This window comes from Eschrichtius robustus, chromosome 12, assembly GCF_028021215.1.
Source record: "Eschrichtius robustus isolate mEscRob2 chromosome 12, mEscRob2.pri, whole genome shotgun sequence".
NCBI classification, from domain to species: domain Eukaryota; kingdom Metazoa; phylum Chordata; class Mammalia; order Artiodactyla; family Eschrichtiidae; genus Eschrichtius; species Eschrichtius robustus.
The window spans coordinates 94,954,051-94,969,330 of record NC_090835.1 but is presented as its reverse complement, the minus strand read 5'-3'; the positions used below and the strand labels follow the sequence as shown (position 1 = coordinate 94,969,330).

The following is a 15,280-nucleotide window of genomic DNA, read 5'->3' as shown; positions in this document are numbered from 1 at the left end:
TAGCCATGTTAATTAATTCAGTGGGCTGCAACCAGCATTTTCCTTCTCAAATGAAAACAAATAAAATAGAAAATGTACTTATCTTCACTGCAGACTAGCAAACAATTCAACTGCATAGTAATTCAGAGACAGATATGAGCTAAAAGTCCAGGACAACAGCTCATTTTACATGAATTTTCAACAGAGAATGAATAGTTTTAAAACCAAAGCTGTTTGTAAATATTTCACTTTAAAGTGGTATTCTAAGGAGGCACTTTACCAACACCTTACCTGTAAACTCAGACTTTGTGCCTGGCTTTGCACTGTCACATGCTACGCATTTGGTAGAATCTGCTTTATTCTCCACTAGGCACACTTCACAGTCCCAGCTTCCCTCAGGTTTCTTGAACTTGTCCAATCCTAGGCAGCCTCCAGACAACAGAGAGACAGAGACAGTGCTGCTACTTGAAGCAGGTACTGAACTTCCTAAAAAATGATGGGGAAATACAGGAAAATTCTGATTTACATTATGTCAAGATCTCAATGACACCACTAAGTCTAAATGTACAACTCTTACCGGTGTTTCCTATTAAGAGAAAATGCCAGAAATCTAAACATCACATTGTTAAAAACAGTACAGACATCTCAGATTTCTTTTAATCTTACAAAAGAGCAACTCACACACCTTGCTCAGTGATGAGCCCCCTTTTAATCCCCAGTTTGAACAGCCATGGTTTTTAAGAATCATACTCACAAATCAGAGCCTAAAAGACTAAATTTTCCTTAATAATCTGTCAAATTTTGTTAAACATCACAGATTATAAAACATAAGTTCTAAATTGCAGGCAACAGCCTGACTCATAAAACACACAGCCCAGGCAATATTAATTTCAAGATTTCAAAGCACAGATCTCTGACTTTGAAATGACTATTTTTGCATAGAAGTGTTCTTTTATCCACTTTGCAATTCAACTCAACACCACCTACTATGTTCATGGCATTTCTGTTATAAGGTAGCCATTTAATAGACATGTATTAAGCACCATAACGTTCTTAGGTTCTCGGGATATCAAGATGGATAAAATGTTGCCTAACTTCTAAAGGTGTTTCTGGTCTAAAAGGGGGGAAAGCAAAACAAACATAAATGCGTAGCAGCACCATCACTAAGACGGAGAGTGACAAATGATCTAAACAAGAGTACAGAGCAGAAATTACTATGGGATAGGAGAAGGATTCACAGGGGTGGTATTTACATTTTTAAGCAGAACTAGCAATTTTGTGGGCAGATGCGGCGGCACAGGAAGGATGGCTCAGCAAGGCACAGCTGCATGAAGAAATACAGTGTTGAGAGTGGAGCCATTCATTCTGGTAACCCCACTTCTCTAAATGTCCTCCAGCTGTTGTCACTTTTCCCAGTTACCTGATCTGTGTTTTACTGGTATGTTCTCTTCCATCTTGCCAATAAAATTGTGCCATCTTTGGTCCACTGCCCTTCTCATAAGCTCTCATCTACTCTGATGATTTTAATCACCAACAAAATCTTTCCCATCCATACCTGAGACCCACACTTCTGGCTTTCATCCCTGTGGTATCTCTTTGTTGGTAGTTCCACTATCCACCTGGTTACCTCGGCTAGATGACAACTCTTCCCTTATATATCTCTCCAATCTTTTTCATTCTCTTTCTCTGACCCTTCTACTGCTCTTCTGGTTCAAGCCCCCTCATCTCTTGCTTGCTTAATAGCCTTGTTATTGAGACCTCTGGTTTCATTCCCTTGAAATCCATCCTCCTAAAAAGCAACGAGTACCACGTGGTTTTTGTTTTTCCTCTCTGGTTATTCATTTAAAAGATTAACTGTTCCAAAGTTCTATTCCTGCTACTCTCTTAAGTTGGCAGAGTTCAGTTTTAGGCTGTCTTCTCTATTTGCTCTGCTCACTCACCTTATATCACCTCTACTCCCATGACTTACTTGAAAACTATGGGCTAATGACTCCCAAATCTGTATCTCCAGTCCAGAGGGTCCATTATCAGTATATCCAAAGGCCTCACACATATCTGTCAACTTCAGCAGCTTGAAATCAACCTATCTTCCACCGTACATTATTCTATACCCCATTTGATTTTATTAGTACATATCACTACTATCTCTACCTGTATTATTGATCAACTTCCTAACCTGTCCTCTGGTTTCCAAATTTTGTTGCCTTCAAATCTATCCTCCAAAAAGCCACCAGGTGATTTATCAAAAATATAAGTTTGACCCATCAACTCAGAATAAATTTTGGTTTCCTACACGCTTCAAGAGCTTTCTTTCTTTTTTTTTGTTAAGGGGAAGAAGAAGAATGCCAGACGGAAAGAGAAAAATATTTCAGAATAAAGATTCTGAAATCTTATTCTTGTAGAGACGTCTAGCAGGAATCAGAAACATGGCTCACCCCTGGTGTTAAGAGAGGGATGTGGGCTATTAACTCAAGAGCTTTCCATTGCAGACACAAAATCACACATCCATGATAATGCAATAAAAATAGGAAGTATAATTCCCAGGATACTCATAACATGTTTTATTTAGTATCCATGTTACCATATATCTGTACCAAATAATTATATAGTAGCATTACAGACACAGCAGAGTCAAATGAATTAATTCCAAATGAATTAAAGATCAATGTAAATCTTCAGTAACTCTTTCAAAATTGAACAGAAACAGGAAAAACTCAACTCTAACTTCATTTTTCTGGTTACCTAATAGAACTTTTCATTAATGAGTCAGTAATTTACGATCATTGCAGTATCTCTGGCAGATAGCACATACAGGTACAGGTATCACCATTAACATTCAGCCACAGCCTTCTCATAATGCAATGAAACCAGCTGTGTAAATGACCACTAGCCATCCTCACTTCTCCTTAGAGGAAAAGAGACAAAGGAATATTTTATTCTGTGTAAAGGTTTGAGAAAGATTGCCCCGTTCTAAGACCTTTGCATCTATATTAGCCAACTTTGAAAATGATCACGAAGAGCCAGAAGCTTCTGATAAAATTACATACAAAAAAAAGAGGTCAAAGCAAATGCTGGACTGATTTCAACACACAGCCTCTCCTAAGAGAACATGCAGTTCCAGTCCCAAGCAAGTCATTTTAATTTCAAGACAGTTCAGAAAAATTAAGACGTATGAGGAAATGCTCATCTTGGAACATCTAAAATATTGAGGTTATTCTTAGCTGTTTTACAGAGAATAAATTAAAACGTCCTATTAAAGAAATGAACAAAATTATTCCAAACAGCCATAAACGTACCTGGTTTCTGAGACATACAGGACACACATTTATTGTCTTCTGCATTATTAGAAACACAGCACACTGGACACTCCCAAGATCCCACGGGCCTTTTGAATTTATCTGTAAATCCTAAGGCACCAGTGGTCACAGTGCAGCTGGAGGAGGAAGCAGCCACAGTAACAGCGCTTTCTGAAGCCACTGGCAACGTAAGGACTCGCTTAACACCAGTTCCCGGTTTCGGTGTTTCACAAGCTACACATTTTATCGCTTCAGGTTTATTTTGCACTAAACAGGTATCGCAATCCCAAGTTCCTACTGCTGGTTTAAATTTGTCTCCAAAGCCTGTCTCTGGCGCAGAAACAGTTGGTTTGCCACTTTTACTTGGTGTCCCAGTTCCAGTCTGTTTAGCAGTATCTTTTGGTGGCAATTTTGCTGCTTGACAGGCTACACATTTGTTGTCTGTAACTTTGTTCTGGAGTAGACAGGTATCACACTGCCAAGATGACCCAGCTTTTAAACTTTCCCCAAACCCAATTCCACTAGAAGAAAAGCTACTTATTGCTGGTCTTGAATAAACTACCAGGCTTGTGGTGGCAGGTTGAGCAGCAAGAGAATCTGCCTTTGGTGATGTGAAACCTACAACGCGGGGGAAGAGGGGAATGGGAAGGAAAAGATTAGTCAATGTTTTGATTAGAAAGCCTCTCTATTATTTAGTAATCATTAATAAATAATAATATTAATATAGACAATAATAATTATAGAGTAATAGCTGTTAATAATAAAAATATTATTCCTGGGAGAAAACATTTTTACCTTAATTACAGAGTTATTACAATCCAAGATGGACTACTTAAGAGTAGTTTTTCACCTAAGCTGTATTTCTAGTACTAATCACATAATTAATAAGCGACAGACCTAGTTAAAAGTCTACAAAAGATGTTTGGTTTATAGTATATCATCTTCCTCTAGGAATCTGTTTACTGCAGTTCAACCAATACCTAATTTGAGACTTAATTAAGGTATGCACATAGAACCATGAAATAATGAGGAAAAGTCTTTGTGCTACCAAAACTGATAACATTGAGTTGATTCACTCAAACTACACTTCATTTGTAGAAATGACCTTTCAATCCTTCACTTTGGACCAATTAACTTTTATTTTACATACACCAAAAAAACACCCGTTTCTCTAGCCTTTAGCATCAAGGGAAAAGAAAATCAGAGGGAAAGATGATACAGAAGGTTGTTAAAGAGGTTTTCTAGTGGTACCAAGAAATAATCCAGCCTAGAGCTATTTTTTGCCTAAAGATAAAACTATCCCACATACTTCAGTTACTCCCAAAGGAGGACAATGTACTATTACTATTTTGTTAATGATTAACCTGAGTCACTAAGGCTGGCAAAATTTTAACAGTAACCACTTCAAGGTGTTACAAGTTTTCTTTTCCTCCCACTTTTTTGGATTTTCCTGATTTCCCTCAAGAGAACATGTAACTTCTCCAAATTTTTGCTATTTAAAAAAAGTTTAAAAGAGGGGAGAAGTGGGCATTATGAATGCAAAGTGTAACTTCTATGAAGAAAACCTATATGCGTTTGATGCTGAGTGACTACCACTCGGTTCACCCTAACACAGGCATTCTGGAGTCCTGCCCATAACTGCATATAACCGTCTATATTGAGACTCCAGTAGGCAGTATACTCATCTATAAAATGGGAGCTACACCAAAAAATCCTAATCCCTCTAAATCTTGCTGTAGCATCCAACCTTATTATTGAAACTCATATTCAGTTATACATGAACACATGTGCTGGATAAATCTAAATTCTTTCTGAGCTACTAGATTATCTTATAAACACTTTTATATTCTTATAGTATACATCCCAGTTGGAATTATACTATCCTCTTTGATTTTCAAACTGAAAACCTATTCCTATTTGAGGACTTCTATTCATTATCTTCAAATTCTTACCCACTAACATTCATATCTTATTTTATTTGAAGTGAGTACTATCCTGTGTGTGTGTGTTACAGTCGGCATATGTTTCCTTTCCACTTGGCTTTGTTATATATATATCCCACAACTGGGGAATAATCTGAGAAGAACAAGGCAGTTCAACGCTCTCAGAGAGAGACATGTCCAGGTATATCATCAGGTTTATTTACTTTTTTCCAATTATTGGCCCATCTCTAATTAACAGGCAATTCACATTTTCTCCTTCTATCCTTGCCCCTTAGAGATTCCATTTTAGTGCAGAGTCCTTAAATTCTAAAGAAATAGTTTCTAAGGTCTTGCACCTAAAAAGTTACATCTGACTACATCTACATTCAAAAGCCAATCTCCTATCAAACTAGACATCATTTTTTAAAAGCTTGAAGTACAACAAAGTAATAACAAATGATATTAAGATGAGATCATGATTTTGCAATTAAGATTTTAGATTATCTCAAGGGCAGCCATTATCTCACCAGGGTTCTTCAGAACATCTAGGACACTTCCTTCTTTCAGGGTTTTTGCAGGTCTGAAAGGGTCCTTGCAATCTTCATCTGGTTTCTTCTTACAGCTTGGACTGTTCACTGCAGTGCTATCTTGAGCTGTAATTTTTTTTAATTGTAAGAGATATTATGCTAAGAAAAAGCAAGTTACATGTATTAAAAATCTCTCAAAGTCCATTTGAATCAACATCTTAAAAAACAAGAACAAAAACCACCAAAAAAGTCACTGTAATTCAAAGATAATGAACAAACGACTTAAAGTACAGGGTTAACTTGCCATTACAAGGAAGCAAAAAATACTGTTTCCTATACTGTACATCTCTCTCCTCCAGAAGGACAAAAAATTATATAAACTACATATAATCTATAATTGTTATCCAATAAGTTCACCAGTTTCATCAAACTGAAACCCTGAAGAGGATATGGCAACAGGGGCGAGTTCAAACACTGTATGAAATATGTATTTGATTACACAGCAATTTACAACGCTGATTAAAAAAAAAAACTTTAAAAATTAATGATTATGGAAGCAACCTAAGTGTCCATAGACAGATGAATGGATAAAGAAGATGTGGCACATATATACAATGGAATATTACTCAGCCATAAGAAACGAAATTGAGTTATTTGTAGTGAGGTGGATGGACCTAGAGTCTGTCATACAGAGTGAAGTAAGTCAGAAAGAGAAAAACAAATACCATAAGCTAACACATATATATGGAATCTAAAAAAAAAAAATGGTTCTGAAGAACCTAGGGGCAGGACAGGAATAAAGACGCAGACATAGAGAATGGACTTGAGGACACGGGGAGGGGGAAGGGTAAGCTGGGATGAAGTGAGAGAGTGGCATGGACATATATACACTACCAAATGTAAAACAGATAGCTAGTGGGAAGCAGACGCATAGCACAGGGAGATCAGGTCAGTGTTTTGTGACCACCTAGAGGGGTGGGATAGGGAGGGTGGGAGGGAGATGCAAGAGGGAGTGGATATGGGGATATATGTATACGTATAGCTGATTCACTCTGTTATACAGCAGAAAGTAACACAACGTTGTAAAGCAATTATACTCCAATAAAGATGTTTAAAAAAATTAATGTTTAATTAAGCCAGATATTTCATTTCTAGAAATTCATCCTATGATTGAAAATATCTTTCAGTTATTATATTGAAAACCTGGATGATACTTAATAAAAGGAGCTAGCTACATAAATGACAGAACATTGACATGATGGAATGCTATGCAGCCCCAAAAAATCATTCTTAGAAGCATAGTTATGGGAAAGAGTAGGTTAGAAAGTCCAGAAGATTTTGACTGTTTACATCTAAAGAGTGATGTTTTTACTTTTCATAGTTCCCAAACTTGCTAAAACGAACATACCCTTTATACTTAAAGTAAGAGATCTATATTGTGAGTACAATAATCATTTTGTCATTATATCTCTGTATACAGATGAAATATCTTTGGGATTGTTTCAAAATTACCTGATAGGTGTGTTTGTGTGTGTGAGGGGAGAAGGAAGGAAGGAGGGAGAGAGAAACAAGATTGGTCACAAAACGGCAAATGCTGAAGCTCAGTAAAGTGTGTACGGGGACTCAGTCTACTCTTCCGCTTCTGAGAATGTTTGAAATTTTCCATAATAATATATAAATAATCAGGTTTTTCTTCTAAAGTGCTTGCCAATTTAAAAGCAGTGGGTAAAGTAGTTCAAAAACCCTACTTACCCTTACCTCACACCATAAACAAAAATTAATTCAAAATGGATCAATGGGGACTTCTCCGGTGGCGCAGTGGTTAAGAATCCATCTGCCAATGCAGGGGACACGGGTTCGAGCCCTGGTCTGGGAAGATCCCACATGCCGCGGAGCAACTAAGCCTGTGCGCCACTACTACTGAGCCTGCACTCTACAGCCCACGAGCCACAACTACTGAAGCCTGTGCACCTAGAGCCCGTGGTCTGCAACGAGAGAAGCCACCGCAATGAGAAGCCCGCGCACCGCAACGAAGAGTAGTCCCCACTTGCCGCGACTAGAGAAAGCCCGTGCACAACGAAGACCCAACGCAGACAAAAATAAATAAATTAATTAATTTAACAAAAAAAATAGATCAATGACCTAAACATAAGAACTGAAACCATAAAACTCTTAAAAGAAAACCTAGGAGGTGTATCTTCATGACCATGGATTTGACAATGAATTCTTAGATATGACACCAAAAGCACAAGTAAAGAAAAAACTGAACTTCACCAAAATTAGAAATCTTTGTGCATCTAAGCACATTATCAAGAAAGTGACAACTGACTGAATGGGAAAAAATATTTGCAAATCACACATCTGATAAAGATCTAGTATCCAGACTATATAAAAACGCTACAAGTCAGCAACAAGAAGACAAACCAATTTAAAAATGGGCAAAGGACCTGACCAGACATTTCTCCCAAGAAGATATGTAAAGGGTCAAAAGCACATGAGAAGATGCTAAACAGGAGTTCAGGTTTTTTAAGCATAAGCCACCTGTTCTCCTTGCTTGGCCCTGCAATAAACTTTTCTCTGTTCCAAAAAAAAAAAAAAAAAAAGATACTAAACACCATTAGTCTTCAGGGAAATAAATGCAAATCAAAACCACAATGAAGCATCACTTCATACCCACTACGACGGCCATCATCAAAAAATGGAAAATAATAAACATGGTGAGAACATGGAGAAATTTGAATCCTGCTGGTGGGAATGTAAAATGGGCCGGCTGCTGAGAAAAAGTTTTGTAGTTCCTCAAGAAGTTAAATATAGGACTATCATTTGACCCATCAACTCCATTCCCAGGTATACACTCCAAAGCACTGAAACCAGTATTCAAACAAATACAAGTACATGCATATTCATAGCAACACTATTCACAATAGCCAAAAAGTGGAAACAACTCAATGTCTATCAACGAATAAACAGATAAATTATGGTATATCCATATGGTGGAATATCATTCAGCCATAAAAGGAATGAAGTAATGATACATACTACAAGACAGATGAACCTTGAAAACAGTACGTGAAAGAAGCCAGATACAAAAAGTCCCACTGTATGGTTCCAGGATAGGTAAATACATAGAAACAGAACACAGATTAGTAGCTGTCAGCAGTTGCGGGGGAGGGGAAATGGGGAAAAACTGGTTAACAGGTACAGGTTTCCTTTTGGAAGTGATAAAAATGTTTGGTACTAGTTAGAGGTGGTGACTGTACTAAACACAATCAACATTGTGATTGTACTAAACACCAATGAATTGTTCCCTGTAAATGATTAACTTTATCTTATGTCAATTTCACCTGAATAATAAAAATGTGCAAAAAACAAAACACCATACCTATCTCTTACAACTGTGTCAAAACAAAGAAAAATGCTTTCATTACTTTATCACATTCTATCTTCCTTTATAATCAAAACTGAATTGCTTTTAGTAACTTAAGGTAAATTTTAAGGATTTCCTAAAGTGTACTCAAAGAGATGGAAAATGAAGATAATGGGAAAATTAGCTCCTATCACAGCGTAATCATGACTTCCACATTTTCATCAGCTTTTTAATGACAGAAGTGGTGAGAAACAGAGGTCTCAATGTTAAGAACAATTCTATATATGCCACTCATAATAAACTCCTGAAAAATCTGGATAATTTCCCCAGATATAATGAAACACAAAAGTTGTTTCAACAAACTATTACTCATTCAGTTACCATTAGTAAAGCATTAATAAAAACTGGAGGACTTTAATGCCTTTCCCTCATAATCAGGCATGAAAATGAAATTTGAATCGGTTTATTCTTCTTGAATTCACAGTAACATTAAAGAAAAAAAAAATCATGTGTTAAGTACACCTGAAATATGCTTATTACTTTCTCTTACACAGGGCTGTTTTATTCAACAAAAATTAGGATTGAAAACATACCAGTCAAATTCTTATTTTGTGCCACTCTCGTAACCTACACTCTTTTCTTCCAGATCATCCAAAGACAAAGACTTTCTTAGCTTATAGGTCCTGGCTCTTTGATAGTTTTTTAAATCTATCTTTTGAGGGAGGATCTAGTTTTTAAAAATTCCCAAACTCAGCAGATAGTCAACGAAACACTTCTGAATAAGGCAACAGCCTCTTAACTGGTGTCTCAGCATATGACACCCCACTCCCACCCACACGCCCACTCAACACACTGTTGTTACTCCAAGGCACCATCTCACCCCCTATAAAAACCACCCAATGTTTTCCTACCACATTCAGATTAAAATCCAATTATTGAGCATAGCATTCGGAGAATTTTTACAACTTAAAGCTACCTCTCAATCTCATGACAAATTATTTGCGATTTTCAAAGTATGCCATGCTTTTCCTCTTGTTCTCTTGCATCTGGCTGTTTGTTGGGTGAGAAATGCCCTTACTCAGAATTCTTGACCTGAGTAACTCAGCCCAGATGATTCTTCATTTCCCAAACACCCAATACTTGAAACAAAACCACCACCACCACAGCAAAAGCCTATGGTTTAATTATCTGGATATTCATTTCTTTCCCTCAATTATGCCCATTTTTTTGAGTTTAGAAATTATATATCACTATCTGCAGAGGCCGGCATAACCCTTACGCATAAAAATGCTTGTGAACTCAAGAGTAAACCTACAGATGGAATCCACTGTAATTACAATGTAGACCACCCTTGAACTTCTTGTAACATTTCATTTATAGAGCATCCACGGCGAGAGACCCGCTGAGGGAGCTCTCCTGTTGCTCAGGTGACACTGTCTGCTTAGCACAGAGGAGAGTCTGGTACCGAGAGCACTGGCAGACAGGTTAATACCAGACACCTCTGTGAGACCTGGTGGGCAGCCCTGGGATCAGTAACCAGCAGTCATGGCTCCTGGAAGGCTGCCTGGATCTGGTGAGCGGAGGCCTAGGAGCAAAGCTGCAGCAATAGGAGTAGTTCCAGTGACAGGAGCAAACGTCAGCACAGCTCCCTGTTGCTTGGTTCCCCCAACTGAGGACAAGTTTATAACCATCAGGATATTCCAGAAATAATACATCAAATATGATACCAAGATAAGAATAACAATAACTGTTGTAATCAAAAGTAAACACAGTGGGCGACCTTCAAGACGGCGAAGGAGTAAGACGTGAAGATCACCATCTTCCCCACAAATATATCAAAAATACATCTACATGTGGAACAACTCCTACAGAACACCTACTGAATGCTGGCAGAAGACCTCAGACCTCCCAAAAGGCAAGAAATGCCCCACATACCTGGCCATGTGGCCGACAGGGTCTTGGTGCTCCAGCCGGGTGTCAGGCCTGAGCCTCTGAAGTGGGAGAGCCGAGTTCAGGACATTGGACAACCAGAGACCTCCCGGCCCCATGTAACATCAATTGGCGACAGCTCTCCCAGAGATCTCCATCTCAACGCTAAGACCCAGCTTCACTCAACGACCAGCAAGCTCCAGTGCTAGACACCCTATGCCAAACAACTATCAATACAGGAACACAACCCCAACCATGAGCAGCAGAGAGGCTGCCTAAAATCATACTAAGTTCACAGACACCCCAAAACACACCACCGGCCACAGTCCTGCCCACCAGAAAGACAAGATCCAGCCTCATCCACCAGAACACAGGCACCAGTCCCCTCCACCAGGATGCCTAAACAACCCACTGAAACAACCTTACCCGCTGGGGACAGACACCAAAAACAACAGGAACTACGAACCTGCAGTCTGCGAAACGAAGACCCCAAACGCAGTAAGTTAAGTAAACTGAGAAAACAGAAGAATACGCAGCAGATGAAGGAGCAAGGTAAAAACACAGCAGACCAAACAAATGAAGAGGAAATGGGCAGTCTGCTTGAAAAACAATTCAGAGTAAGTATAGTAAAGATGATCCAAAATCTTGGAAATAGAATGGAGAAAATACAAAAGACGTTTAACAAGGACCTAGAAAAACTAAAGAGCAAAAAACAATGATGAACAACACAATAAATGAAACGAAAGGCTCTCTAGAAGGAATCAACAGCAGAATAACTGAGGCAGAAGAATGGATAAGTGACCTGGAAGATAAAATAGTGGAAATAACTACCACAGAGCAGAATAAAGAAAAAAGAATGAAAAGAATTGAGGAGAGTCTCAGAGATCTCTGGGACAACATTAAACACACCAACATTCGAATTATAGGGGTCCCAGAAGAAGAAGAGAAAAAGAAAGGGACTGAGAAAATATTTGAAGAGATTATAGTTGACTATATCCCTTCCCATGTTAGGGAGGCTTTCAATCAAGTCCAGGAAGCACAGAGTCCCATACAGGATAAATCCAAGGAGAAACAAGCCAAGACACATATTAATCAAACTATCAAAAATTAAATACAAAGAAAAAATATTAACAGCAGCAAGGGAAAAGCAACAAATAACATACAAGGGAATCCCCATAAGGTTAACAGCTGACCTTTCAGCAGAAACTCTGTAAGCCAGAAGGGAGTGGCAGGACATATTTAAAGTGATGAAAGGGAAAAACCTACAACCAAGATTACTCTACCCAGCAAGGATCTCATTCAGATTCGATGGAGAACTTAAAACCTTTACAGACAAGCGAAAGCTAAGAGAATTCAGCACCACGAAACCAGCTTTACAACAAATGCTAAAGGAACTTCTCTAGGCAGGAAATACAAGAGAAGGAAAAGACCTACTATAACAAACCCAAAACAATTAAGAAAATGGTAACAGGAACATACATATCGATAACTACCTTACATGTAAATGGATTAAATGCTCCAACCAAAAGACAGATTGGCTGAATGGATACAAAAACAAGACCTGTATATATGTGCTGTCTACAAGAGACCCACTTCAGACCTAGGGACACATACAGACTGAAAGTGAGGGGATGGAAAAAGATATTCCATGCAAATGGAAATCAAAAGAAACCTGGAGTAGCAATTCTCATATCAGACAAAATAGACTTTAAAATAAAGACTATTACAAGACACAAAGAAGGATACTATGTAATGATCAAGGGATCAATCCAAGAAGATATAACAATTGTAAATATTTATGCACCCAACATAGGAGCACCTCAACACATAAGGCAAATGCTAACAGCCATAAAAGGGGAAATCGACAGTAACACAATAACAGTAGGGGACTTTAACACCCCACTTTCACCAATGGATAGATCAACCAAAATGAAAATAAATAAGGAAACACAAGCTTTAAAAGATACATTAACCAAGATGGACTTAATTGGTATTTATAGGACATTCCATCCAAAAACAACAGAATACACTTTCTTCTCAAGTGCTCATGGAACATTCTTCAGGATAGATCATATCTTGGGTCACAAATCAAGCCTTGCTAAAGAAAATTGAAATTATATCGAGTAGCTTTTCCGACAACAACGCTATGAGACTAGATATCAATTACAGGAAAATAATTGTAAAAAATACAAACACATGGAGGCTAAACAATATGCTACTAAATAACCAAGAGATCACTGAAGAAATCAAAGAGGAAATCAAAAAATACCTAGAAGCAAATGACAATGAAAACATGACAGCCCAAAACCTATGGGATGCAGCAAACGCAGTTCTAAGAGCAAAGTTTATAGCAATACAACCCTACCTCAAGAAACAAGAAAAATCTCCAACAACCTAAACTTACACCTAAAGCAATCAGAGAAAGAACAAAAAAACCCCCTAAAGTTAACAGAAGGAAAGAAATCATAAAGATCAGATCAGAAGTAAATGAAAAAGAAATGAAGGAAACGATAGCAAAGATAAATAAAACTAAACGCTGGTTCTTTGAGAAGATAAACAAAATTGATAAACCATTAGCCAGACTCATCAAGAAAAAAAGGGGGAAGACTCAAATCAATAGAATTAGAAATGAAAAAGGAGAAGTAACAACTGACACTGCAGAAATAGAAAGGATCAAGAGAGATTACTACAAGCAACTATATGCCAATAAAATGGACAACCTGGAATTCTTAGAAAAGCACAACCTTCCGAAACTGAACCAGGAAGAAATAGAAAATATAAACAGACCAGTCACAAGCACTGAAATTGGAACTGTGATTAAAAATCTTCCAACAAACAACAGCCCAGGACCAGATGGATTCACAGACAAATTCTATCAAACATTTAGAGAAGAGCTAACACCTATCCTTCTCAAACTCTTCCAAAATATAGCAGGGGAGGAACACTCCCAAACTCATTCTACGAGGCCACCATCACCCTGATACCAAAACCAGACAAAGATGTTACAAAACAAGAAAACTACAGGCCAATATCACTGATGAACATAGATGCAAAAATCCTCAACAAAATACTAGCAAACAGAATCCAACAGTACACTAAAAAGATCATACACCATGATAAAGTGGGGTTTATCCCAGGAATGCAAGGATTCTTCAATATATGCAAATCAATCAATATGTTACATATTAACAGATTGAAGGATAAAAACCATATGATCATCTCAATAGATGCAGAAAAAGCTTTTGACAAAATTCAACACCCATTTATGATAAAAGCTCTCCAGAAAGTGGGCATAGAGGGAACCTACGTCAACATAATAAAGGCCACATATGACAAACCCACAGCCAACATCGTTCTCAATGGTGAGAAACTGAAACCATTTCCACTAAGATCAGGAACAAGAAAAGGTTGCCCACTCTCACCATTATTATTCAACATAGTTTTGGAAGTTTTAGCCACAGCAATCAGAGAAGGAAAAGAAATAAAAGGAATCCAAATCAGAAAAGAAGAAGTAAAACTGTCACTGTTTACAGATGACATGATACTATACATAGAGAGTCCTAAAAATGCTACCAGAAAACTACTAGAGCTAATCAACGAATCTGGTAAAGTAGCAGGATACAAAATTAATGCACAGAAATCTCTTGCATTCCTCTACACTAATGATGAAAAATCTGAAAGAGAAATTAAGGAAACACTCCCATTTACCACTGCAACAAAAAGAATAAAATACCTACGAATAAACCTACCTAAGGAGACAAAAGACCTGTATGCAGAAAATTATAAGACACTGATGAAAGAAATTAAACATGATACAAATAGATGGAGAGATATACCATATTCTTGGATTGGAAGAATCAACATTGTGAAAATGGCTATACCACCCAAAGCAATCTACAGATTCAATGCAATCCCTATCAAACTACCAATGGCATTTTCCACAGAACTAGAACAAAAAAATTTCACAATTTGTATGGAAACACAAAAGACCCCGAATAGCCAAAGCAATCTTGAGAAAGAAAAACGGAACTGGAGGAATCAGGCTCCCAGACTTCAGACTATTACTACAAAGCTACAGTAATCAAGACAGTCTGGTACTGGCACAAAAACAGAAATATAGATCAATGGAACAGGATAGAAAGCCCAGAGATAAACCTACGCACATATGGTCGCCTTATCTTTGATAAAGGAGGCAAGAATATACAGTGGAGAAAAGACAGCCTCTTCAGTAAGTGGTGCTGGGAAAACTGGACAGCTACA

The 15,280-nt window shown here is 37.7% G+C and overlaps 1 protein-coding gene across 1 annotated transcript in view; it reads right to left on the bottom strand.

The window, feature by feature from the left end:
• Positions 1-15,280, bottom strand: part of NUP153 (nucleoporin 153) — a 75,586-nt gene that overhangs the window by 11,021 nt on the left and 49,285 nt on the right. The window contains exons 15-17 of the mRNA XM_068557924.1: positions 5,725-5,850; positions 3,276-3,893; positions 271-465 (exon numbers count right to left, since the gene is read on the bottom strand). Of these exons, the coding sequence (XP_068414025.1) occupies positions 271-465; positions 3,276-3,893; positions 5,725-5,850 (939 nt within the window). The remainder of the gene's footprint in view (positions 1-270; positions 466-3,275; positions 3,894-5,724; positions 5,851-15,280) is intronic.